Source organism: Delphinapterus leucas, chromosome 16 (assembly GCF_059928025.1).
Source record: "Delphinapterus leucas isolate spDelLeu-1000000601 "Yukka" chromosome 16, BTC_Dleu_Yukka2, whole genome shotgun sequence".
NCBI lineage: Eukaryota > Metazoa > Chordata > Mammalia > Artiodactyla > Monodontidae > Delphinapterus > Delphinapterus leucas.
The window spans coordinates 5,180,276-5,208,204 of record NC_143144.1 but is presented as its reverse complement, the minus strand read 5'-3'; the positions used below and the strand labels follow the sequence as shown (position 1 = coordinate 5,208,204).

The following is a 27,929-nucleotide window of genomic DNA, read 5'->3' as shown; positions in this document are numbered from 1 at the left end:
ATATCACACACACACACACACACACACATCCTGAGTCTGAAAGAACTGTAATTCCACACACCTGTGAGCTGTTCTGGGTACACAGAGCTGACTACAACCCCCCAAAAGCTTGGTAAGGGCAGGGAGAGAGCGCCTGTGTGGTTAGGTGGTGCTTACATGGTTACAAAGTTCCCCTGAAAGCACAAGAGGAAAATCCTCTTTCAAGGTGTGCTATTTAACTTAGAAAACAAAGCCAAGCATCAACACGTGTTCACGGGGAGCTTGGTCGCTCTTGTCTCTCTTCAGCTCACCTGCCCCTCATTCCCGGGAACTCACACCCAGAGAAATGGGACCCGGCTGGCCCTCTGGGGGACCAGGGCTGCCTGTCACAGCCCGGTCGCTGGCCTCCTACCCAGATGCCTCCAGCTCAGGACTCACCTGGACTCCCGTCACCCGGGTGCCCTGAACGCGCTGGACTGGAGCAGACTGTCCAAGGGCAGTGCTGCCCCCTCACCTCCTGCCACCCCGTCACCTCCCCATCCGCCAGAGCAGGGGAGGCTTCTCTGGCTGGAATCCTGGGACCCAAGTGCAGCGTCTGAGTTGCAGTGGACGTGGGATCCACGTACCTTTACGTGATGGATGAAGGGCTCTACAAGTAGCCAGGTGAGCAGGAAGGCCTAGCGACCCAGGGCAACAGCTGCCCTCCAAATGTGGCTCCTTATTTTTTAATACCACAAGACTAACCGTCTAAGGACCCCACTGTGGACAGCCTCCCAATCAAAGATCGCTACCAGCAAGGCTCAGAGGTACAGAGTGGCAGCGAGGGTCATGCTATCACTTTCCTAGTCAGTGGTGACAAATGCACATTTGAGCGTCTGGAGGCCCGAGAACCCCCAGGTCCCCGAGGAATCTAGGGAAGGACGTAGAGCAGAGCCTCCCACCAGCCCCAGCACTCGAAGTGGGGAGATGGCCCCGGGCCCCCGCCTCCGAGTTCTGCTTAGTTTAACATCGACCCTGCGGAGCTGTTTCTTTCCCCTTTCTGGTCTCTAGAACATTCCCAACGAAAGCTTCCCAGTAAGCAAGACTTTAGCACTTCCTCCCGTTGAGCTTGTGAACGATGGAAAACTATTTTGTGAATGGATTTTAAAAACAACGAGGGACCAGTACAGAGGAGGGCAGTCACACCACTTTCCCTCGGTGACTCTCATGCTCTGACCAGCAGCCTGCGGCCTCTGGACATGCCGGGCGCGTCGCGAGGACTGGAACCTGGCCCCAAGCAGCCCTTTCACATCCTGCGGGTGAAGATCCTTTACCATGTGCCTCGGAATTTTCCTAGTTTTCCGGCCCCGTAAAGACACGGCACACGCTGTTTTGCAGAGCAACAGAAAAAAGGAGCATCCCGGGGGAAGCTACTCACTGTGAGGTAGGAAGTGGCCAGGGTGGCACCCGGCCACGGGCTGACACTTACTGGTCATGCCTGGTGTCGGGGACGGCTCTGTCCATCTGCAGCTTATCGCTCTCCACTTGGTTGAACTTGTTGCGGGCATAGGGGTCCTGCCCGGAGCGGACCATCGTCCCGCCAACGTAAGCCTCCTGGTTAAAGTCCCGCCATCGCACTTTCCCTGCAAGGAGCAGAGCACAGGGTGTGGGACGAGGGCACGAGGGAGCAGAGCGCTCGGCCCCAAGGCCACGCGTCAGTGCGACTTCAAGGAACAGCGCCAGGGCTGCCGCTGCTGGCAGTTCTAACCAGCAAACCACCTGAGAGCAGGCAGCATCATGCCTGTAAACTGGCAACAGTTTGCAGCGTGAAAGTTAAAACCAAGACTTCGAGTATTTGTCCCTGAACAGAATTCTACGCCAGTCAAAGTATCCCTGAGAATGGCACCATTGACACTCCGTACGAAAGGAGATACGCTCTGCTTGTCCCACCTTTCCAGGGATTACAGTAATGCCAAAAAGCACCTCAGACACGGTGACAAAGATCCTGAACAAATGAAAGTAAGGCACCCCATCGTGTGACATCAGGCGGCACAAAATAAGTGTTTACACAAAAATAACACCCCCAAAGAACAGGACACCAAAACAACCCCGGAGAGACCTCCTCACAGATACTTCCTGCAGCCACTGCCACATCGACCCCATGACATGGTACGTGAAGTCTTTTCTGGCACACTCACACTCTGGCACACTGACGTCCTGGGACACACACGCCCTGGCAGCCTCACATCGTAGCACATTCACACCCTGGCACACTCACGCCCTGGCACACACCCCCTACACGGTCACATCCTTGTACACTCATGTCCTGGAATGCTCACACCCTGGCACGCTCACCCCGATCACACTCATGTTCTCAGCAGGAGGGGACGGACACCGAGGTAGTCTGGCCTGGCCACACATACGTTACCTTGACTCCACTGCCTGGATTAGCTGTTGCGGCTCCAGGACCCAGCACAGGGTTCTCCAAGAACACGCACTGGCCGGGAAGTTTGTGCCAGGGTTGCGTAGGGGCAGTGCTGGTGTAGCCTGGGATCTGGAGGGAAGGGCACTGCTGGGTGGGGTGAGCCTGGACAAGCCTGGGCGTGACAAGGCAGAGAGACGAGCAAATGCACCGATACTCAGAGGGAGAACAGTAGGAGGAAAGAGTGACTCGAGACCAAACAGAGCTGGGACTTAACTGTCCACCTGCCCCACCCCGGGTTGAAATCTGTTTATCACTTGCTACCTCTATGACCTTGGGCAAGTTATTCATTCTTTGAAACTAAGTTTCCTAAAAATAAATAAATACATAAAATGAAAAAAGATTTTTCATGAGGATTTAATATGCCAATTCAGTAGATGTGCAACCTCAAACCAAATTAAAAAATAAAAAAAAAGAAAGGGAAAGAAAAACAGTAACAACAACCCCTGTCCCCTTGAAGTGGTAACGCTCTAGTGGCCACAGTGCCGTGACGAAACAGAGAAACAGGAGGCCAAGGGGCGGGCAGCTGGGGGCTGCTGTTCTGCAAGGGCTGGTCTGACTGAGAGATGCCCTCACGAGGGAGGGTGGCCCTGTAGCCCTGGGGAAGAGCACGGGAGCCGCAGCACCAAGGCACCGGGGTGGGGCAGGGCCCCTTCTGCAGCGTGTCAAATGCTGGGCGTTTGGTTAAGATCAACAGTGAGTTCTGACACTAGCGTGTGTACCTACAGGCGTGCTTGCCCAACAAAGGCCCCTCTGCACACCATCAAAAGAATGCCATGTTCCTTTCTCTATTTCAGAGATGAGGAAACTGAGATCCAAGTCACCTGCGATTTGTTCCAGGTCGTAAGAAAACTTTCTATCTCAAAGCCCATCCACGTTCTTGTTACAACTGTCCTGCGAGGTCAAAACCCCCATCTCATCACAGCTGGTTGCCATGGAAATGATGCTCAGGGTCACAGAGGTCCAGCCTCTCAAATAGGAAAGCAATTCCAAAACCCACGAGCTCCCAGGCTACAGGGTGCCCCTGATAAATGTCTGGCTACGGGAGCTGGCCCGCGTGCCACATTCTCTTCCATCTAAGATGAAATGTTTCCAGCACACGTTTTCCGCGCTGACAGCCCTAGAGATACCTATGGATCATCCACTCTCCCCACCTCTCTGCCTTCACCCTGTGCTCGGCACACCAGCCCCTTCTCACTGCATGACCTCACCCCTCACAGGCTACGTGAGGCAGGAGCCTCGGCCAAAATCTACCCCAGCTGCGCCGACCACAGAATCCAAATGAGCTGGCTCCCACTGATTTGTTTAATGGCCTGAAAACTCTTCACTGCCACAAAGAACTTGGAACTACGTCGCCCCATCCAAGGCCAGAGGAAGGACCATCACCCAAGAGATGCTCGTCTCTAGTTCTGCTTCTTGCGTGGAGAACTGGGGTCAGCAGGAAGAGGGCTGGTCGTCGGGCGTCTGTGTGTGGGGGTGGGGGGTAAGGCCTCTGCTGAGCTCCTGGACCTTCAATCTCTTTGTGCCATCAGACCCCCGACCCCTTTCTGCAATAAGGCAGCACGGGGTTTCATGGATGCCTCATGTCAATCCGCTCCGGGGCTGGGGTTTTCCCTGCCTCGGCCCCAAGCCATTGCTGTGTACTAAGTGTCGACTACATGCTAGGTATCTCATTGGCTCCCGCGGGTACAACAGCGAACACAGAGCTGATGCCCACCTGTGGAGGTCACGCTCTGGGAGACTGCGGGGGGCTGCAATATAGACAAGAAGATAATGACCATGGTAACAACTGCACCACTGAAGCCTGAGCTAAGTGCTCAGACGGTGAGGACTGTAGTTCTACGGAAGCACCTAACAGAGGAGCCCGGTCTGGACGGAAAGGGGGTGCCGGGAAGGGAGAGCCTCCTGGGGAAGGAGCATCTGAGCTGAGAGCTCAGCAGCCAGCAATGCAGTGGAGAAGAAGCCCTCTGTGACTTCACAGAAACACATCTTTCTTCAACCTCCGAAGAGGGTGTGACACACCCCCCCAGCGGAGGCACCCCACAGTGACCCCTGCCCTCTGACATGACATCCTCTATAGCACTCCTGGGGGCCCTGCCTGACCCGGTGACAGTTAATTTCCCAAGGCACACACCATTTTACTGGAGACAGATTATAAATGACTTTATAGCTTAGTGATATGTTAGAGCACAGCAGTGACTTTCAAAAATGTTCGACTATGACATACATCTCACATCGTGGCCCGGACGTCATGCTGTAAACGCACACACGGCTGAAACGAAGGTTTTCCCCTTGCTACATGTGAACACAATAATATTCTATTGTTTTATGTGGGTGTGACTCATAAAACTGGCTCCACACACTAATAATGGGTCAGACCCACCGGGCTAAAGAACCATTACAGATCTCAGTTATTTCTGTATTACACAGAATTGCTAGGGTTGGAGCAGAGTCAGGAAAAAGCAGCGAGAGCAGGGTTCTCAGAGGGAATATATGCCTGGGTCCAACCCCAGGCAGGAAGGGAAGCAGCAAGTCAGAGGCTGGAGAGAAACCATCAAAACTGTAGATACCGCGTCTGAATATATTGACTTTTTTAAAAACGACACTTATAAAACATCTTGTATTTTTATCACCGCTTTAAAATCTTAGAGAGAGCATTAGAATAAGAGTTTCCAAAAACTACACGAAAATCTAGTGAAAATGGACTTGGCTAAGCAGAAGCAGTGGATGGAAAATACCCCCCAGATATGAAACTTCTCATGAGAAGACAGAAGCCAGCTTCATCACCGAGATGACAGGAAAAGAGAACAGGTGCTGAAACAACAGGAGGGGAGGGAGGGACCTTTGCCCTGAGAAGGGCTGTGGAAACCGCTCGCTTATTACAGTAGGCTCTGAAGGTCTTTGCGAGGAGATTCATTTCCAGAAGACAGGCCTTCCTAGACGTGGTCTGTGAAGCTGAAAGAGGGACTGTGTGACCCTGAGTGTTGACACCTCTGGTTCTGTACGAAGGTGAGGCTTCCTGATGGTTCCGTCAGGCTGACACCCCCCGCCCCACTGACAGCCCTAAGGCAGCCTCCCAGCCCCTTCCACAGACACCCGTGGCCGCCCAAGTCCCCCCCGCCAACCACCCTTCGAGGCCAAGATCGTCCCCTGATGGCCCTGTGGTTCCATTTCTCCCAGGGTCAGGAAGGGGCTCCTGACCGGCAAGGACCAGCCTCCTGCTTTGCCTGCGGCCCGGGCTTATCGTGGGGAAGCGCATCTCTCGGAAGAAGTCCCGGCTCCCACACGTGGTCTCCCGCTGCTGATACCCACACCTGAGGACTGTTCTCGAATGCGCTGGACGTGGGCCTTAGACCTCCTTCCACTGGTTTACAGGCTTTTTCTAAATGGCGCCCTCTCAAGCTGGCCTCCCGTCCCCTCGGCCAGGAGCCACCGCAGAACCCGGGCCCCAGGGACAGGACCTCTGGCTCTGTGAACGTTAATGACAGAGATCTGATCACCATTCTGGCCAGCCTCACCCCTCGGCCCTCCACGGGGCGAGGCCCGTGAGCTCTTACTAAACCCTCCCTGACCCACCATCCACGCAGAGCCCAGGCAAAACTGCGACACTAGAAGGCAGGGCTGTTTGGTTTTTGTTTTTTTGTTTTTTGGGGGTTTTTTTTTTTGCAGTTCGCGGGCCTCTCACTGCTGTGGCCTCTTCCGTTGCGGAGCACAGGCTCCGGACGCTTAGTCTCAGTGACCATGGCTCACGGGCCCAGCCGCTCTGCGACATGTGGGATCTTCCCGGACCGGGGCACGAACCCGTGTCCCCTGCATCGGCAGGCGGACTCTCAACCACTGCACCACCAGGGAAGCCCAGGGCTGTTTGGTTTTAAACGCACTTACTCCGCTCTGCCAGCTGCCAGCAGCCTCCCAGGGCGGCCACCTCCTCCAGGAAGCCTCCCTGGCATCCCCAGCTGCAGCCCCTCCCCAGGGCCTTCCTCACACGCTGCTCCATCCTGACAACGGCTTTCTCACACACTTATTGTCGCAGGGCCTCACAGGGTTTACCACTCCTCCATCTAGTAACTAACTCAAAATCCTGCCGAGGCTCACCTCTAACTGCTGTTTGCCCTGCTCTGCCGGCACCTCACCGGCTCAGCGGTCCCCAGGAACCACGTGCCCTGTCTGTTTACGGTCTGGACTCGGAAACGCACTCATTTAAAGCATCTGAGGTCTCTTCAGCCGCTCAGCCTTCAATATTCTCCTAATAGAATAGCTGTAGGCTTTCCGGTCTGGACATCAAGGTCTAGATGGAGAGGCCGGAGATCAGCTCGGCTTCCTCTGCCTCCTGCCGGGGGAGGGGGCGGGGGTGGGGTGGGGGTGGGGCGAGCTGGACGACGACTCAGCCTGTCACCCCCACCACCCCCGCTGGCCCCAAGCACCTCCCTGTCACGGTCACCTGCTCAGGGACCAACCACCCCCAGTTCTCTGCTTCTCCGGAGCCGACAGGGCTGGAACCCGCCACACAGCACACGTTTAATGACTGTTTAAAACCACACCCTGCAAAGCCCACGTCCGACCTTGCATCCCATACAGCCTCCGATAGTTCTGTGGACGCACCCAGAGACCCAGGGCCCCGCGGTCACTCTGGCCTCCTCTTCTGCTCATCTGGTCTCTGATGGGAGCTCCTCACCCAGCGGCCCCGAGCCGTCCAGGTGGGCAGCAGGAAAGGGCGCGGTGCAGCCGCTCCGGCCCTCCAGCCAAGACACACAGCATCCAGAGGCAGGGAGAAGCCGGGGCCCGGGGTAGCTGCCTCTGGGAGAAAAGCGCCAGTACCAGGAGAAAGGTGGGGGCTGGGAAGACGGCTTCCTGCCACTCCTGCCGTGGTCCCCTCCGCAGGACACACACCTGTCCACTGGCCGCCCCGCCCTCACCACCCGCAGCTCCCTGGCCCAGCAATTCTTCTTTTCTTCCTTTCCCATCTCCGACTTGCTTGGCCACTAACATTCTTCCTCTGTCACCCCTGATGTCCCTCACAAGCCTTTGCACTTACTTTCTGGAACCCAGAGTCTCTCCTCTCTCCCCTTATCCACCCACCAGGCCTTGAGTTACATCGGTCTTTCCAGAATCTTCTTCTTCCTAGTGGAGTTTTGGGATTTCCCCTTCTGCCCACCTCAACCAGACTGCAGAACAGCACAGCATCCCTGGAGCAGAGGCCAGCCGGGGATCACAGCCACGCACGGTCCACGGAGCCTGCACAGGGCGCAGAGGTCGGGGGGCCCCAGCTCTGTGCCCTGTGGGTTCAGGGCAAGGCTGGCTCACGCAGGGTCCTAGGTGCCACTCGGGACATCACTGCCATGGGAAAGCTCATTCTAGGCTCCTAATACCCAATCCTCCAATTACCTCTTAGAAAAGACGCTTTTATGTTCAAGAAACTGCTTGCCTTTGGACGACTTGTTCAATTAACTTTCAAATAAGTTTAAACATTTCCAAACACCATCATCTCTTTCTTAAAATTTTCATTTTTACTAAACCTCGTATTTAAAGAAACAATGATGTAAATCTATGAAAATGAACGTTCAGAGGATTAACCCCACAGAACGTACGGCAACACCAAGACACACGTGGTCTTCAGATTAGAGACCGCTCAGGTGTGACACTCCTTTGGGGGACCAGGACCCCCTGCTGATACCACCTGCCGAGGGCAGCCCTGTTGTCCACACCCACAGATGCACAAGGGGCAGGGAGGGCCCCCGATGTTGGGGTCCCTCTAGCCAGGGGACGGGGCAGCACGGCCAGGCTGCAGACCTTCACTCAAGTCCTCCCCGGGAAGGACGGCTTGAACAAACTGAAAGCTAGCCTGTGTGAAACAGCGAACCTCTTCCGGGAAAGGGGCTGAGGAGGGAAAGAGAATGAATTCTAAATCACAGGACAAAGCTCTCTGATTTAGTGTAGCCTCTCAGTTGATCTCAGATTGAATGTAATTTTACTATGCTTAAAAGGAAAAAAATTCCTCATATTCTTCCTCTAGAAGGTCATAATGCTACACCAAAACAGAGAAGACCAGGGTGAGGCCGGGATTACAGACAAATATATCCATTTCAGTAACAAAGATATGTAAATAATACTTTATTATTTGTCACTGGATAGCTCGTGTGACAGGCTTGTTCACCTGTGAGAAACTGTCTCCTGAAATAAGGGATCCTACACAACTCATTTTTAAGGATGAAAAAAAAGAAAATTCAAAGGAGTGATTAAAAGCTAGTTAGAAGAAAATATAAGAAAAAAATCAGACGCTATAGGGTAAATACTCAACTTATTTAAAATTCTTTGTGCTGTCAAAATAACTAAAACCCACCATGAAAGAGTCTGATTTGCATTCTGAGATCTACACCTGCCTTGAAATGACGGAATCTTCCTATACATACTTGTTTTCCAAATTTTAAATAGAAACTCCTCTCTCTGCCTCTACGCGTGACAGGGTCTACACACAATAAATTTAGTTTGTTGTGCATGGCTTTTCATCCCAAATATTAATAAAAATATCAAAGTGAACCTACTACGCAGAATTGGGGCTGATACTTGAAAGGCAGGAGGACAGAAAGAGGGCGTCGCTAACCAGCGCCCACAGGACAGGCGCTGCATACAGACCGAATGGAGTACACCAACACCTTGCAAAGTACGTGTGACCACTACTGTTTCCATGGTACTAACTGGGCAAGTGAGACTTGGAAGTTAAACTAAAATGATGGAACCATGGGACTTCCCTTGTGGTCCAGTGGTTAAGACTCTGCACTCCCGACGCAGGGGACCTGGGTTCGATCCCTGGTCAGGGAACTAGATCCTACATGCCGCAGCTGAGAGCCTCAACTAAAAACATCCCTCACATGGCAATGAAGATCCCGTGTGCCACAACTAAGACCCGGTGCAGCCAAATAAATATTATTTTTTTTGTTAAAAAAAGATGGAACCACAAGTCAAGCCCAGGTCTCTCTCTTCCCAAAGCCATGTTCCTCCCACTGCAGATGACAACTCACTCTGAAGTGGGTGGGGCTGCAACCAAGCACCAAAGAGCCTCACAGTGCAGGTCCCATTCCTTCCCCAGGGCACCCGCTCCCCGCCCCGGCCCGGCCCAGTGCAGTCTGGATGGAGGGCGTGGGGCCTCTCTTGAACGCTGGAGGCAGAAGGCCCCAGGGATGCACGTGTGAAAATCTCCCCACTAAACCCCTAACATGAAGCCAGCTGGAGTTGCCGGCCTTGGTTCCCTTCTACAGCAATGCTGCTTCCCTGCAACTTCCACTCTCCAGAGTCTCAAATAAAAGGAAAACAATGAGCCTGTCTTCTGTGGCACCTTCTCAAATATTTGGGCATCACGATCCCACTTCGCCCTTCTCGGCCCGCCGTAAAAACATCCATTTTATTTTAAGTGCTCTCACCAGATGCTGTTTCCAGCCTCCTGCCCATCTGAGTCACCATCATCTGGACCGACTCGAACTTACGAGCATCTCTGAACACCCTGTGCCCCGAACAGAATGAAATATCGGAGGGGTGGGTGACAGCACGGAGGGCACTGGATGCTACCGGAATTGTTTTGGGCGCTATATTTCTACTAACCCAGCTCAAAATCATGCTCTTTTAAGAGCTCCACCTGTTTTCCGGCTACCGACCTAAGTCCTCGGTTTTGCTTTCTTACTCGTTGGAATGGGGGAAGGACAACAGAATACTTGTTTTTTGGATTTTTTAAAATTAATTAATTAATTAATGGCTGCGGTGGGTCTTCGTTGCTGTGTGGGCTTTCTCTAGTTGAGGCGAGCGGGGGCTACTCTTTGTTATGGTGCGTGGGCTTCCCATTGCGGTGGCTTCTCGTTGCGGAGCACGGGCTCTAGGCACGTGGGCTTCAGTAGTTGCAGCACATGGGCTCAGGAGTTGTGGCTCGCGGGCTTTAGAGCGCAGGCTCAGTAGTTGTGGCGCACGGGCTTAGTTGCTCTGCGGCATGTGGGATCTTCCCGGACCAGGGTTCGAACCCGTGTCCCCTGCATTAGCGGGCGGATTCTTAACCACTGCGCCACCAGGGAAGTCCTGGAAGATTTGTTTTTAATGTTGACTATGGTGCAAGGGATTGGCGCCCTCCGGAAGACAACTTGGCAATTAATATAAAAAAATACTTAAACACATGTGTTGCCATTGACCCTGCAATTTCACTTTTAGGAATTTGTTTCAAGGAAATAATTAGGGACACACAAAGATTTATAAGGCTTACATATAAAGATACTGGCTGGAAACCCTGCATATGTCCTATACTATAGGAAAAGTCCCATAAGCTTATAGTAATGGATACATTGCTGTCATTCAAGATGTAGGAGAGGACTTCCCTGGTGGCGCAGTGGTTAAGAATCTGCCTGCCGATGCAGGGGACATGGGTTCGAGCCCTGGTCTGGGAAAATCCCACGTGCCGCGGAGCAACTGGGCCCGTGAGCCACAATTACTGAGCCTGCACGTCTGGAGCCTGTGCTCCGCGACAAGAGAGGCCGCGATAGTGAGAGGCCCGCACACCGCGATGAAGAGTGGCTCCCGCTTGCCACAACTAGAGAAAGCCCTCACACAGAAGCGAAGACCCAACACAGCCATAAATAAATAAATAAACAAAATTTTTTTAAAAATGTAGGAGATATTTAAGGACATGAAGAGGTGTTAATGCCATATTACCCTAAGAAGAAACAGGTAAAGGACAGCGTGGTATCTAAGCTGTAAGAATCTCGATGTAAGCAGCTGGTAGGGGCTGCCTGCAGCCCTTGCCAAACTGCCTCAGGAGGAAGGTGGAGGGGGCCCTCCACGAGGCTTGGGGAGAACCCCGAGGTGATACTGCGGGAGAGAGCGGCATGTGTGGGTAGACTTCCCAGTTATGCCCAAGGTCTTTGGCAATGTTACCCATCTAGTAGACGACTTGGATATTTTTTTCTAAGAATTCATGAGAAAACTGAACTTTGAAGGTGGGATAACATGGACGAGCGGACAGAGGGGCCCAAAGGCCCAGGAGCTGACTCAGAGATGGTGTCTAGGACTCGGGGCCTCCGGTGCTGGGCCCGGTGCATGGAGAGGCTGCAGAGACAGCTCACCTCGGACACGGGGGTGAGTGCACCCAGATGCACACTCAGGACGAGGCCGGAGGAACCGCAGTGGGAGAAGAAGAGTGGTTATTTAGAGGTGATCGAATTATGTGTGAATGCTGCTTGCTTTTTTTGTTGTTGTTGTTAATTTATTTTTTTGGCTGCGTTGGGTCTTCGTGGCTGCGCCTGGGCCTTCTCTTGTTGTGGCGAGTGGGGACTACTCTTCATCGCGGTGCACGCATTCTCATTGGGGTAGCTTCTTGTTGCGGAGCGTGGGCTCTAGGTGCGTGGGCTTTGGTAGTTGTGGCATGCAGGCTCAGCAGTTGTGGCTCGCGGGCTGTAGGTACACAGGCTTCAGTAGTTGTGGCTCGCGGGCTCTAGAGTGCAGGCTCCGTAATTGTGGTGCATGGGCTTAGTTGCTCCGCAGCATGTGGGATCTTCCCGGACCAGGGCTCGAACCCGTGTCCCCAGCATTGGCAGGTGGATTCTAAACCACTGTGCCACCAAGGAAGTCCAATGCTTGCTTTTGCGATGTTTCTCTCGGGATACTCAGAGGTACTTCTTTTCCTGGCAAGGACACTGTGCAGACCCCGGGGCCTCAGGTCCGGGTCGCAGGAGCTGTGTGGTGTTAGCTGCCCTGCCACCCCCAGGCGTCGCACGTGCTACCCAGGAGGATGCGCTCACAGTGTCCAGGTGCAGGGGCGAAATGGAAGAGTGTTCAACCTTGAGAAGGAAGGAGACACTGACACACGCTACCTACCACACGGAGGAACCCTGAGGACGCTGCACCAATGGAAAGAAGCCAGTCACAGGAGAACAAATACCGTGTGACTCTCCTGTATGCAAGGTGCCTGGAGGAGAGCGGGGAAGTAGATGGTGGGCCAGGGGCTCGGTAGGGGAACGGGGAGTCAGTGTTTAATGGCGACAGAGTCTCAGTTTGGGAAGATGAGAAAGTTCTGGAGAGGGATGACGGTGATGGTTGCAAGACAAGGTGAACGCTCTTAATGCCACTGAACTGTGCACTTGAAAATGGTTAAAATGGTAAATTTTACGTTATATATATTTTACCACAATTTTTAAAAAGCACAATGCTGCAACCCACAAAACCTCTCAGAATGTAACAGGGAAGAGCTAAATGGGACTCCACATTATCTGTTTCTTTGACTTTTATTTAACCTCTGCTTTTTGTTGCTTTTGTTATTATAATCACACACAATGGCCTGCCTCAGGGAACCCTGTCCACCAGTGGATGGCTGCAAGGAAAAAGAAACTAACACATCCCCTCTCGGAGGCTGGCCATTCCAGGAGATGTTCTGCAAGATTGATGGCCCTTTTACTTTACTTCCTCATCCCCTCCCCCCCTTCTCTGTTCTCTACCTCAGTACCTTGTCTCTGATTCACTGGCGAGCAGAGGGAGCTTGCACTTGATAAGAAGAAGGGTGAGAGGTCAGGGGAGCAGCCCCCACCCCCAACCCTGCAGCGTTAGTATTGGAAAACCTGTTTGAGAAAATGTACAGTGGAAATTCTGGCCAATTGTATTCAAGGTCTTCTAACTCATCTGAAACATCACTGGTTCAAGTCAAGTTTATCATACGGGCTGAATACACACACAGGTGGCTCACCTCACCTCTCTTCCAACAGCTGGGAAGCAGAAGAGTTAAGTGTGGTGAGCATCAGAGGCAACTCACAGCCGGGACTGAAGACCTGTTCCACACTTCGCCATTCCCATTTCATTCATCTTTACATGAACGTGAGCAATTTCTGTTTTGAGACATCAACTGTCATGGGTGATGAAGCAGCAGCGGGTGGGAGAGGGGCGGGATGAAGACCCAGCCAAGGACGGAAGGGACCTCCCGGAGACCCAAAACCTAATCACGACTCCTTCCTCAACGCTCTCCCTACCTGCTCTCTCAGGCTCACCCCCTCACACGAGGTTCCCAATGAACATGACGAGAATGACCCTGAGGTTTCATAAAGGCCAGAAGAAAATCTGCTCTCAAAGGCCACGTCTTCTAAGGATGGGAGCTCCCTGGCTCCCTCCACCCACGGCCGTCCTGAAAGCCAGACCTCGGCCCTTCAACCCCTGGCTGGCCTGTTCCTTCACTGGTCTTCTGCGTCACCACTACCCTGCCAACGGGTCTCACCGGTCAGATCAGAGATGCTGCGGAGACAAGAGGAGAGGATACAGGAGGGAGAATTACGAGGAGAAACTGATTTTCAGACCCAAGAGCATTCTTCTGCACCCAGGGAAAAAAAGATAAAACTCATCTCCATCAGACAGATTTTCAGAAATAAAAAACTGACAAATAAATACTCTATTTGAAACAACACTTGAAAAATCAGCATTGAAAAAAAAAATTCAATGGTTCAAGCTAGAAAACATGATGCTGAATTAGCAACAATAATCACGGAATCTAAGGGCAAACATTCTCCACCCTGGACCTGCAATGTGGAGCAAATGCTTTTCGCTCATAGGGTGAGCGGTTAAAAAAGGTTGGAGGCCATTGCCTGGGGGCGTTACTGCGCTCTTATATCAGGCTCTCCATCTGCCAGTGGATTTCCTGCCCACACTGGACTGAGTGCTACCTCCTCCCATCCATCCACCTACACATACCAGATACCCAACACCTAGAACACAGGAAGCCGCTGAGTTCCTGAACAGCCTACTCACAGAGTGGAAAGTGCTGTGACCATGGTTCCTTGCAGACCACAGAATTCTGGCTGTGCCCAGGATTCTTGGGGAAAATGTATTTCTTAACCACAACAAAATAGTTTCTAAAGGAAAAAAAATCATGTGTATGATGGCTGAGTAAGAAAAAAGGTTTCAACAAAAAACGAAGATAAAGTCCTTCAAAGGCAAAATAAAAGGACATGGTGCATTCATCAAAGGTTATTAAGTAATAACTTAAAAAAGAGGAAAACCAGGGGCTTCCCTGGTGGTGCAGTGGTTGAGAGTCCACCTGCCGATGCAGGGGACACGGGTTCATGCCCCGGTCCGGGAAGATCCCACATGCCGCGTAGCGGCTGGGCCCGTGAGCCATGGCCGCTGAGCCTGCGCGTCCGGAGCCTGTGCTCCGCAACGGGAGAGGCCACAACAGTGAGAGGCCCGCGTAACGCAAAAAAAAAAAAAAAAAAAAAGGGGAAAACCAGTACATTCCTATGCCTTTGAAGATAGGGAAATCAACTGTATAACAGTTAAGGACATGAAAACCCGGGTCAATGCCACATTGATTTTAACTACGGGGTCTGACTCTAAGTGGTCACGTCTAGGACATGCCCTGAACATGACTTCTCCCCCACTCCCCACATATGCCTTAAAATTCAAGAGAACACTTGGCTTTGCTAATAGGAGACAACCCACAGGAAATCTCTCATGAATCCACACAGCAGAAGTACATCCTATTATTATAATAAAGAAACGCTTAAGAGCTAACTCTTCCATTCAGATACGCTCTCCACTGCACGGGTAATGCCCATCACATAGGAAGGGACTGTGGCTCGGGGCTTCGGAGTCGGGGGGGAAGGAGGAGGCAGACCTAATGGAGACATCTAACGCACACACATGCCCCCAAGTCTAGTGCAGCTGGGACATGTGGAGGGTGTAACACAGGAGGGTCTGGACTCCCTGGGCAGACGCCATCCCTCCCCAAGAAGAAACGCTAACAATCAAATTCTCTGTCACCATCAAAGCAAAATTTCATGAACTAACTTCCTGGTTCCAGTCCTGCATGTAAAGAGTCTGGACGTCATCACTCCATTCCAACAAATAAAAAGCTGAACAGGCTGAAAAGTCAAGTCCTCGTAGATCCCTCGGAGAAGTGAGCTCACAGGGCAAACCGCTGCTCCCAGAACTGGGGAGACCAGCAGGTGAATACAGAGGGTCAAAATTTCCGGGGCAGCAAGTTCTGCAGGAGGTAGAGCCGGGGAGGGACCCGAGCAGCAGGATGAACCACCGGAGGCTCACTGTGGGCGAGCCTGACGGGTAAGAACTCCGGCGGGGGAGGCCCAGGGATCCCACAGTTCCGTGACTTTCACCCCTTCAGGCATCCAGTGGCGGGGGGAAGGAGCCGTTCTGAAATAGCGGAAGCACTCCGTTGTTAACAAAGCCAGCCCTCGAGAGAGCTAATCAACCCGGAGGAAGGGGAATGCCCAGCTCCGGGGGACTCTAACCATCCTGTCCCACCTGAGCGGCAGGACAGCTGAGAAGCGGTTGTGAAGCTGACACCTGGGGCGCAGGCTCACTAGGAGACTGACACCTGCCACATAAGGACAGCACGCCTCCCCTCCCCGACACCTTATCAGCACATCACCAAAGGCCTGGTTACTGGGGTTCTTTTTACCTAGGACATCGTATCTGGGTTCCTAAGAAAAAAATTCCAAGGCACACTAAAAGGCAAAAAGCATAGTGTGAAGAGACAAGCCAGCACCAAAACCAGACTCAGGTATGGCAGGATGTTGGAATTATCAGACCAGGAATTTAAAGCAACTATGATTACTACGTTAAGAGCTCTAATGAAAAGAGTAGACAATATGGAAGGACAAACGAACACTGTAAGCAAAGAGATGAAAATTCTAAGGGAGGATTATAAAAAAATGCTAGAGGTTAAAAACACTAACAGAAATGAAGAATGAGTTTGAGGGGCTCATTGGGAGACTGGCCATGGCTGATGTGAGAACCTCATGGCTCGAGGCTATGACAATAGAAACTTCCCAAATAAAAAGCAAAGATGAAAGAAAAAAGATTGAAAAAAAAAACAAAAAACAACAAGCCCAAAACAAAACAAAATAGAATACTGAAGAACTGTGGGACAACTACAAAAGGTGAAACATGTGTAATGGGAATACCAGGAGAAGAGAGAAAGGAATAGAAATATTTGCAGTGATAATAACTGAGAATTTCCTCAAGTTAATGTCAGACACGAAACCACAGATCCAGGAAGCTCAGAGAACACCATGCAGGATAAATACGAAAAAAACTACACCCAGGCACAGCATATTCAAACTGTAGAAAATTAATGATAAAGAAAAAAAAATCTTGAAAGAAGACAGAGGGGAAAAATACCGCTTTAGAGAAACAAAGGTATGAATTACATCCAACTCCTCATAAACAATGCAAGCAACAAGAGAATGCAATGAAATAACTCAAGGGTTGAGAGAAAAATTCATCAACTTAGAATTCTGGACCCTGTGAAATTAATCTCTAAGAGTGAAGTTCTGGGAGAAATAAGGACTTTCTAAAAACTGAGGGAATCTGTTGCCAGTAGATCTGCCTTGCAAGAAACGTTAAAAGAGGCTCTTCAGAGAGGAAACTGATTTAGGTCAGAAATGCAGCTCTCCATAAAGAAAGGAAGAGAATCAGAGAAGGAATAAGTGAAAGTAAAATTACATTTGTAATTTTTCTTATTTTTTTTTAATAAATTTATTTTATTTATTTATCTTTGGCTGCGTTGGGTCTTTGTTGCTGCGTGCAGGCTTTCTCTAGTTGTGGCGAGCGGGGGCTACTCTTCATTGCGGTGCACGGGCTTCTCATCGTGGTGGCTTCTCTTGTTGCAGAGCACAAGCTCTAGGCACGCAGGCTTCAGTAGTTGTGGCACACAGCCTTAGTTGCTCCACGGCATGTGGGATCTTCCCGGACCAGGGCTCGAACCCGTGTTCCCTGCATTGGCAGGTGGATTCTTAACCACTGTGCCACCAGGGAAGTCCCATTTTTCTTATTCTTAATTGATCTAACAGATAACAGTTTGCTCAAAATAATAATAGCAACTGTGTATTTGATTCTGTATGCTTATACATGTTTATATATATGAATGGCGTATGAAATGCATGACAGCAATGATACAAAGAATGGGAGGGAGAGATTCATAATATTTTGCTGTAATACACTTGTGCTAACTGTGAAGCAGGACAGTGTTGTCTGAAGTTAGACTTGGATTAGCTGTAAAAAAAAAAAAAAAGGTAAAAAAGGGAGAAAATGGAATCATATAAAATGTTCAATTAAAACTACCAAAGGCAGGGACTTCCCTGGTGGCGCAGTGGTTAAGAATCCACCTGCCAATGCAGGGGACACGGGTTTGATCCCTGGTCCGGGAAGATCCCACGTGCCGCAGAACAACTAAGCCCGGGCGCCACAACGACTGAGTGTGCGCACTAGAGCCCATGAGCCACAACTACTGAAGCCCACGAGCCTGTGCTCCTCAACAAGAGAAGCCACTGCAACGAGAAGCCCAGGCACCACAATGAATAGTAGCTCCCACTCGCCACAACTAGAGGAAGCCCACGTGCAGCAACAAAGACCCAATGCAGCCATAAATAAGTAAATAAAATTTACATTAAAAAAAAATTTAGGGCTTCCCTGGTGGCGCAGTGGTTGGGAGTCCGCCTGCCGATGTAGGGGACACGGGTTCGTGCCCTGGTCCGGGAAGATCCCACATGTCGCAGAGCGGCTGGGCCCGTGAGCCATGGTCACTGAGACTAAGCGTCCGGAGCCTGTGCTCCGCAACGGGAGAGGCCACAGCAGTGAGAGGCCCGCGTACCGCAAAAATAAAAAAAAAAACAAACTATAAAAGGCAGAAAAAGAGTGGAAGAAAAAAGAACATAGAACAAGGTCAAGGAATAGAAAAGAATAACAAATATGGTAGACATTAATACAACTATATTAATAATCACTTTACATTGTCAATGGTCTAAATACACCAATTAAAAGACAGAGACTGTCAGAATGGATCAAAAAACAAGACCCAACTAACTACATGCTGTCTACAAGAAATCCACTTTAAATATAAAGACACACATAGATGAAAAGTAAAGGGGATGGCAAAGAGATACCATTCTAATACCAATCAAAAGATGGCAGAAGGAGCTATATTAGCTTCAGACAGAACAAACTTCACAACAAGGAAAGTGACCAGGAATAAAGGAGGGCAATACGTAATGCTAAAGAGGTCAATTTGCCAAGATGACATAACAATCTTTAATGTGTATGTGCCTCACAAGAGCATTAAAACACATGAGATAAAAACTTAGAGACCTGCAAGGAAGAACAGATGAAGCCACTATCATAGCTGGAGACTTCTCTCTCAGGAAGGGACAGATCCAGCAGGCAGAAAATCAGTAAGGACACAGGTGAACTCAACAACACCATCATCCAACTGGTGATACAACTGACATCTATAGATTCCTTCATCCAACAGCTCACATGGAACAGTCACCAAGACAGACCACATCCTGGGCCATTAAACACACCTGAACGCATTGAAAAGAACACAAACCATATAATATCTGCTTTAAGACCACATTGGAACTAAAACTCAATACTGGAAAACCTCAAATTACTTAGACATTCAACAACATACTTATAAAGAATGCACAGGTTAAGAACAAATCTTAAAGAAATTAAAAATATTTTGAACCAAATAAGAATGAGAATACAACTTACCAAAATTTGTGTAATGTAGTGAAATCAGTGCTTGGCAGGAAACTGACAGCACTGAATACAATACGGAGAAGAAGAAAGACTTGAAATCAATCATCTAAGCTTCTACCTCAGAAAACTAGAAGAGCAGAATAAACCCTAAGTAAACAAAAGAAAATAAATAATAAAAATTATAAATCTAAGAAATAGGAAAAAACCCTGAAAACTGGTTCTTTGAAAAGATTAATAAAATCAATAAGCCTCTAGCCAAGCTAACTATGAAAAAAAGATAGAAGACACAAGTTAGAATATCAGAAATGAAAGAGGTGGACATCAATACAGATCTCACGGACATTAAAAGGAGAATAAAGGAATACTATGAACACCTCTACGCCTGCAAATTTGATAACCTAGATGAATGGACCAATTTCTTGAAAGACAAAATCTCCATAACTAGGACAGGAAAAAATAGACAATTTCAACAGGGCTATATTTATTTTAAAAATTGAATCAACAATTATTAACCTCCACAAACAAACAGCACCGGGCCCAGCTGAGTTCCTTGGTGAATTCTACCAAACACTTAAGGAAGAGATTATACTAATTCTCTACAATCTCTTCCAGAAGATAGAAGCAGAGGGAACACTTCCTACCTTATCCTATTAGGCCAGCATTACCCTAATAACAAAACCAGACAAGAAAAGAAAACTATAAACCAACACCTCTTGTGAATATAGAAGTAACAATCCTCAACAAAATATTGGCAAATTGAATCCAACAATGAAAAAGGACTGTACACCATGACCAAGTAGGATTTACCCCAGGTATGCAAGTCTGGTTCAATATGAAAATTAATTAATGTAATCTACCACATTAAGAAGTTAAAGAAGGAAAGTCACATGATCATATTAATAGATGCAGAAAAAGCATTTGACAAAATTCAACACTCATTCATGAATAAAAACTCTCAGCAAACTAGGAATAGAGGGGAAACATCCTCAACTTGATAAAGAGCATCTAAAAATACCCCTTCAGCTAACACCATATTTAATGGTGAGAAACTAAAAGCTTTCCTGCTAAGATCGGGAACAAGGAAAGGATGTCCTCCCTCATCTCTCCTTTTCAACATCATACTAGAATTCCTAGCTAATGCAGTAAGACAAGAAAAGGGAACGAAAGGTATAATATAGATTGCGAAGGAAGAGACAAAACTGTCTTTGTTTGCAGGTGACATGACTGTCTAGGTAGAAAATCTGAAAGAATCAACAAACAAAAAAATTCCTGGAACCGATAAGTAATTATAGCAATGCTTGTTATAATTGGAGGGTACAAGTTATACAAAAGTCAATTGCTTTCCTATATATGAAGAATGAACAAGTGGAATTTAAAATTAAAAGCACAATACCATTTACATTAGCGTCCCCCAAATCAAAATACTTTGGTACAAGTCTAACAAAATAGGCACGAAGTGTATATGACCAAAACCATAAAACTCTGATGAAACAATTTAAAGAGAACTAAATAAATGGAGAGATATTCCATGTTCATGGATAGGAAGAGTCAATATTGTCAAGGTCAGTTCTTACTAACTTGATCTGTAGATTCAACACAATCCAAATCAAAATCTCAGCTAGCTATATTCTATGGGTATCAACAAACTAATTCCAAAGTTTACATGAAAAGGCAAAACAAACAGCCAAACAAAAAAAAACCCAGAAAAGCCAACACAATACTGAAGGGAATGAATAGGTTGGAGGACTGACATTACTCAACAACTTCAAGACCAAATATAAATCTAAAGTAATCAAGACAACACAGTACTGGGGAAAGAACAGACAAATAAGTCTATGGAAGAGAAAACAGAGCCCAGAAATAGACCCACATAAATATAGTCAACTGACTTTTGACAAAGGAGCAACGGCAACACAATGAAACAACCATGGCCTTTTCCACAATAATACTGGAACAACTGGATATCCACATGCAAGAAAAAAAAAAAAAAACTAGATACAGACCTTACAACCAAATGGATCACAGACATAAATATGAAACACAAAATGATAAAACTCCTAGAAGACAGCATAGGAAAAAAATCTAGGTAACCTTGGGTATAGCGATGACTTTTTAGATACATCGAAGGTATAATCTACAAAAGAACTCATAAAGCTAAACTTCATTAAATTAAAACTTTCTGCTCTGGGAAGGACACTGTCAAGAGAATAAGAAGACAGGCCACAGACTGAGGGAAAATATTTGCAATCACACATCTGATAAAGGACTATTATCCAAAATACTCAAAGAACTCTTAAAAGTCAACAATAAGAAAAGGAGCGACCTGATTAAGATGTGGGCAGAAGACCTGAACGGACACTTCCACAAAGTTTTACAGATTAGGGAATTGCAAATTAAAACATCAATAAGCTACCACTTCCAAACTATCAGAAGGGCCACAATAAAAAAAAAACAAACCGTGACAACACCAATTGCTGGTGAGGGTGTGCAGCAAAACGAACTCTCATTCATTGCTGGTGGGAGCGCACAACGGTGCAGTCACTTTGGAAGGTAGTTTGGCAATTTCTTATAAACATAAATGTATTCCTACCATATGATCCAGCAGTGGCGCTCCTTGAATTTACCCAAATGAATTGAGAACTTATGTCCACACAAGAAAACTGCACGTGGATGTTTACAGGAGCTTTAATCATAACTGCCAAAACTTGGAAGCAACCAAGATGTCCTCTGGAGGTGAATGGATAAATAAGTTGTGATATATCCAGACAACAGAATACAATTCAGCGGTAAAAACAAAAGTGCTACCAAGCCGTGAAAAGACATAGATTAACGCTCAATGCATGTTACTAAGTGCAAGAAGCCAGTCTGAAAAGGCTACGTCTGAGCTGATTCCAACTATGTGACATTTTGGAAAAGGCAAAAACCAGGGAGACAGTAAAAGGATTGGTGGTTGCCAGGGATTGGGGGGAGAAGGGATAATAGGCAGAGCACAAAGGGTTTTTAGGTCAGTGAAACTGCTCTGTAGGATACCGTAGTGGTGAATTCATGTCACTGAATATACAACACCATGAGTGAGTCCTAATGTAAACTATGGACACTGAGCCATGATGATGCATCAGTGTTGGTTCACTGACGATAACAAATGTCCCATCTCGTGGGGGATGTTGATAGTGGTGGAGTCTGTGCGGGGGTGGGGGGTGGGGGGGTGGGGGGTGTCTATGGAAACCTCTGTACTTTCTGCTCAATTTTGCTGCAAACCTAAAACTGCTCTAAAAAAAAAAGTCTGTGAAAAAAACAAAAATCTGTGAACCGATACATCCCATCCTGTATTTTTTATTCTACTGATATTTTTTCTTCCAAGAAATTTTTGTCACCTCCCAGTAAACTCATTTCACCACCCACTAAGGGCCTGAAGGAAGACAGCAAAACATTGCTCTAGGGCAGTGTCTCCAGCTGCCCTAGGAAGTGCATTCCCTACCCCACAGGCGATACACTCCAGATGCCACATTCAGCTCATTCACAGTTAGTGGGCAAGACAGGTCCCCACCACCCACCAGCAGCCCAAGGCTGGCCTGGCCCTGGGAGCTGCTGCAGTACCTGGAGGGAGGGTCTCCATGCTCTGTGCTTTCTCATCCCCGTTGCTGTGATGAAGGTCTTTCTTTTTAATTGGGTCAATGTCATTCCAGTCCTCCTGGGGGAGCAAAGACACCAAATGAGTCCACAGGTTCCTGGAGCCCACCTTCATTCATCAGGTCAATAAACAATGAGTCCTCCCATCCGGAGGACTGCACCCCAGACCTGCTCAGTGGTGGAGACCCAAGGACAGAAGTGAGTCTGTCCAAGTTCTTGGCGTGAACTTTCCAAGGAAGGACCTGTGTTTCTCTCTCCATTGTCTACGTGTATCACTTATCTATGGAAAGAAATACTCTGGAAACTCCCTGGGCTTTGAGGATCTGGGAGGGTGGGGAAGGGAGATAGGGAAACTGGATTAAATAAGAGAATTCAATAGTGGTTAATTAAATCAAAGCCATTAAAATAAGGGTAGCTCTCCAGATGTCTTCTATGGCTTAAGGGCACCTTAGGATCAGAGTCTCCCTCAGGGCCATTGAGCCCTGCTCAGAGATTGTTAAATGATTCCTTTCATCCCACTGAATAACAGTGGAGGAAGGGCAAAGGATGGCGGAGCTTTTCCTCCGCTCCTCTAGAAGGGCTGCCAGTGGAAAAGAGCTGCAAACTAAGGGCTTAATGTAAAACCAGAAGAAGAGAGACGCTCTGGTAGAATTTATTCAACTCATCTACATGAACAATTTAATCTATCAACATTAATCAAACAACCCCATGACCACAGAGCTAAATATATTTTTCAACCACCCAGGATCTGATTTCTGTGAACACGATAAGAAAGGTTTCCGTATATAACCCAGATAAGAAATACCCCTCGGCCAGTAATTTTCCCACACAGACTTTGGTGGGCCAAGCCCTGTCAACTGGCCATTTCCCCAGCAGACGCTATTAGGATGTTGGCGGCCTTAGGTCCCCTCCCTCAGGGGAGACCCAACCAGTTCTGCTCAGGTCTGTTCCACTAACATTCCTCCAACCAGCATGGGCTGCGGGACCGCTGGGGGCATTTTGGCTCCTAAGACGAGAAGCGAGATCTGCAGGAAGCGTTCATTCTCAGGGGCTAGGCCAAATCAGACATCTTTTTCCCAAAGGCAACTTGCTCTGCCAGTAATCTGCATTTTTACTCAAAAAGTAGAGTAATTAAAGAGAAATGGCCTCAGTCTCCTCCTCTGGAGGCCAGCTTTTCCTTCAGTTGCTTCTGAGGTGAAGTGAAGCTGGTTTATCCCCTCAAGGCCACCATGGGGATGATGGGCGGGGGCACTGGGAGGATGACTCCCTGTAGACACAGTGCGCAGGTCAGGAACGCCCTGCGCCTGGGTGGTCCTAGCCCACCCCGGCAACCTGTCACAAGGCCTTCTCAGGCTTTCAAGGGGCCCAGGTGCTCCGACTTTTGAAGATCCTAGCCCACATTGTAACAAATGTATTGAAATGCATCTGTATCCCAATTTAAATACTTTTTGCTGCGAAAAAAATGTTTTGAATTGTAATTTGGCTTTCGAGATGACTTGGTTATAAATAAACTTTCAATTTACCATGGGCAAAGATTTCCAGACAATCTTGGCGCCTGCAATGGAGAGAATCTGGCCCACTCTCTGCCTTCACGACATAAAGAAACGTGCGAACACTAAACCCAGCAAGTAATGAAGTTTTAGCAGAGTCACACTGGGTAGACTTCTAATTAAGCTTATTAATTTTTATTTTGCAGCTTGCTTGTAACATTTTGTGGCTAACAACTTTTTCCCTCAGGCATCTGGCCTACTACACACACTGGCTAATGAATCACACCATTTAACCTTGTACTCGAATAAAATCGAAAGTGAATGAAAAAAAAAAGTGAACATGGCTGGTGTGGCCACCGCACTGTAATTCACCAAATCAACATCTGTAAGTCAATCATCAATGTTTTCTTAGAAAATAAATGTCTCCTTCTTCCCACAAACAAGATTGACTGGTCCATATGTAACACTCCCTAACCTGTCTCCCCTCCCCCCCCCACTCCCTGGGACAGTGAATTGAGCCCACCATGGAACTAAGGCCGAGGATGAGGACCTGCTATATAACGAGGGCACCGCAAGGTCCCAGTAGGTGACATGATGCTACGTGCTATTTATGAATACCTACTATGCACCAGGCACTGTACAAAGATACTTTTTCATCCTGGCAACAAGCCTGCCACTTTATAATTCCTATCTTACAATGGGGACACAGAAGATCAGAGAAGTTACGCAAATTGTCCAGGTTACACAGTGGGCGAGCAGCTCGAGTTGGCCCTTTATAAATCAGGATGGGAATGGCAGCCCAGGGCTCAGTTTGAACCAAGTTACAAGAGCGTGATTCTCACAATGTCAGAAAAATCCAAGAATACGTTTCTAGGGAGTCATCCACAAAGGACTGTTTTGTTCTGGACTCCAAGTCAAATAGTGCAAATCACCATGTTCACTGCCAATTCCCAGAGTAGGAGGGGGAGGAGGAAGATGAGAGGAGAGGAAGGGAGGGGAGGGGGAGGAGGGAGGGGAGGGGGAGGGGAGGGGAAGGGGGCAGAGGGGAGGAAGGGGAGGGGAGGAGGAGAATGAGGGGAGGAGGGAGAAGGGAGAGGAGGGGGAGGAGGAGGGGAGAGGAGGGGAGGAAGGAGAGGGAGGAGGAGGGGAGGAGGGAGGGGGAGGGGAGGGAAGGGGGCGGAGGGGAGGAAGGGGAGGGGAGGAGAATGAGGGGAGGAGGGAGGAGGGAGAGGACAGGGAGGAGGAGGAGGAGGGGAGAGGAGGGGAGGAGGAGGAGAATGAGGGGAGGGGGAGGGGAGGGGGAGGAGGGGAGGAGGGAGGCGCAGGGGGAGGAGGGGGAACACCTCTGCCGCTAATACAGGGCACTTCCTAGGTGCCCAGCCCCATTCTAGACCCTGCCCACAAGTTCATCCTCCTTAAGGTGCTAGTACTGCCCCATTCTACAGCTGAGGAAGCTGGTGCACCAAACACCGAGTCACACAGAACACACAGTGAGGTCAGAGATGAGCTGCAGGAAATTTAGTGCCAGGGCCTCCAGGGTCTCGGTCATCCCAGTGCCCCGCCCTCGGAGAATACAGCTCCCCTCCAGCACCAAGGCAGCCCAAAGTAGAGGAAAACAGTGCATTTCCCAGTCAGAACACGCCAGGTCACTCTAAATTCCTCTAGTTCGGGCCGGCCCACCTGATCCACCGGCTGAGACGGTGCCCGCACGACCGCCTGCCACCCGCCTGTCATGCCTGCTCTGCGGGTCACCGCCCCGCGCCTCTGCCGGACGTTAGGGAAGGGCCGAGGGCCCAGGGGACACCCCCGTGGGACAGCATGGCCCGTGCCCGTGTCACCGCCCCGCAGCAGAGAGTCTGGACCGGACCCCACAAGAGAAACAAGGAAACAGAACGACAGGGAGGAGAGGCGAGACACTCAGAGACTTGAGACTCGTGTTCTGGAAACGTCACTCTGGTCGTGGTGAGGGGCTGATGGAGGGGACAGGAGAGGGGCCAGGAGGCCCGAAGGGCGAGGCAGCCAGGGCGGGGCGGCACAGCTGGCAGGGGGTGACAGTGACCCACAAGAAACGGGGGAAGTCGTTTGGGTGGGGGAGGGGTGGCGCCAGGAAGTGAAGACCCGTCTGTTCTAGAAATGCTGGGGTTACCGCGAGATACCAAGAGGCGGAAAAGAGATGCGGATTGGTGACTGGAGCTCTGGAATGGCCCGGAGTGGGGGGATGGCGGGGGTGACCCGAGTGAGGACAGGGTCCAGGGTGGCAGGAGAGGCCAGCATTTCAGGGACAAGTAGGACCCACGGCACGCTGGGACGAGCCCCTGCCTGGGAGCCAGAGCCTCGGGTTCTGGCCACGGCTCTGCCGGTGACCCTGGGGGGCTGAGCAAGTGACCTGTCTTCTCGAAGGCAGGGACGGGGGCTAAGTGCCTGGAGGTCCCCTCGGAGTCCCGGGGAGCAGCCCCTCGCAGGAGCACTTGATCACTCGTGCTACTTGTAATCCGCTAAGGGTCGGTATCTAGAAGCACTGCAGGTGTCCTTTCAAGGTAGGGGCTCGGGCACATTTCTTTTGTACCCACAAAAGCGTGGCGGTGGTCTCAGGGTAACTGCTCAATAATAAATGCAGCTGAAGAAAACCCTCATCCTATTTACTCAGATTGATTTAACTGGCTTTGCTCACTTTGCAGTGGAAGCTTTTCATTATAACCACCCCCCTCCCATACATTTGCATACATTATAAGACTAATTTACACCAGTGGAGGCTCCGTTTAAAAATGGAAATGCACCGAATACAAACATATGGAGAGGCTCTCTCGCCCAGTACCTGCTGGTATCCAGGACGCGCCACAACTGCGCTGCTGGTTTTCTCCGTGTTCAGAGACTCAGGGACAGACAGGTCCTCTTTTTAGTGACAACCATAAACTGCTGGGATTAGAGGAGTAATGATGTGGTTTGATGCTGGGTCAAAAGTTGCAGAGAATTCAAAGCCTGTGATCCGATCCATAAGCCCGCTATTATTTCCCAGGATGCAGACCCATCTCTGCTTTGCTTCTCCCGCCCTCAGAGGGATGCTGATACTATGAATACGTAATGACTCACCCACACACAGAAGATGCTGCAGACAAATGCAGACCAGGGAAGGCTAGCTGGTTCTCACTGAAAACTGAATTCTGTCAGGAAATGTAACCCAAGAACTAGGATTCTCTACTGACCAGACTGAGACGACTCCGCTGTCCGCCTACTCGACTTTACAGGCTTGGCTGCTACATCCACATGCAGCCTCCGGAAAGACCCAGAGAGCCTCGACTAGCGCACTGAGACCCTCTCTTCCTTGTTAGATGGCATTTGGGCCAGATACTGCAAACGCTAATTCCCCCTACTCACTAACTTACCTAGCTGGTAGTTATTATTATTAGATATTTGAATTTGATTAGTTTTCAGTCCAAGAGCCCAAGGCATGCATTATTCTTACAGATGCATACAACAGAAACAGTCTATTGCTTGAAGCACAAGAGGAATTAAATCAGGCCATGAGTGAGACCAAATGAAAATAAACGACTGAGGAACGTCTATTTATCTACCATAAGTAAAGAGTTCGGCCGACAAAATCCATCCTATTTCTAAGTAGGTAAAGCAGCAACGACTTTTAACAAAATGACGTTATTTTCAGAAACAGTAAATCCGATAGGTTGGTTTCTTGAACAGTTATGAAAATTAAGTGTAAATATAGGTTTAGTTATTAAAATGGTTTTCTCCACTCTATTCCCAATGTGATCCGTCTCTGTTTCAAAATAAGAGGAAAAAGGGACTTCCCTGGTGGCGCAGTGGTTAAGAATCCACCTGCCAATGCAGGGGACACAGGTTCG

General features: G+C 49.1%; 1 protein-coding gene across 1 annotated transcript in view; it reads right to left on the bottom strand.

Moving 5' to 3' along the window:
- GALNT2 (polypeptide N-acetylgalactosaminyltransferase 2) overlaps positions 1 to 27,929 on the bottom strand; it is a 174,469-nt gene that overhangs the window by 56,931 nt on the left and 89,609 nt on the right. Inside the window, exons 2-3 of the mRNA XM_022553181.3 lie at positions 22,550 to 22,643; positions 1,448 to 1,601 (exon numbers count right to left, since the gene is read on the bottom strand). Coding sequence (XP_022408889.1) covers positions 1,448 to 1,601; positions 22,550 to 22,643 — 248 coding nt within the window. The remainder of the gene's footprint in view (positions 1 to 1,447; positions 1,602 to 22,549; positions 22,644 to 27,929) is intronic.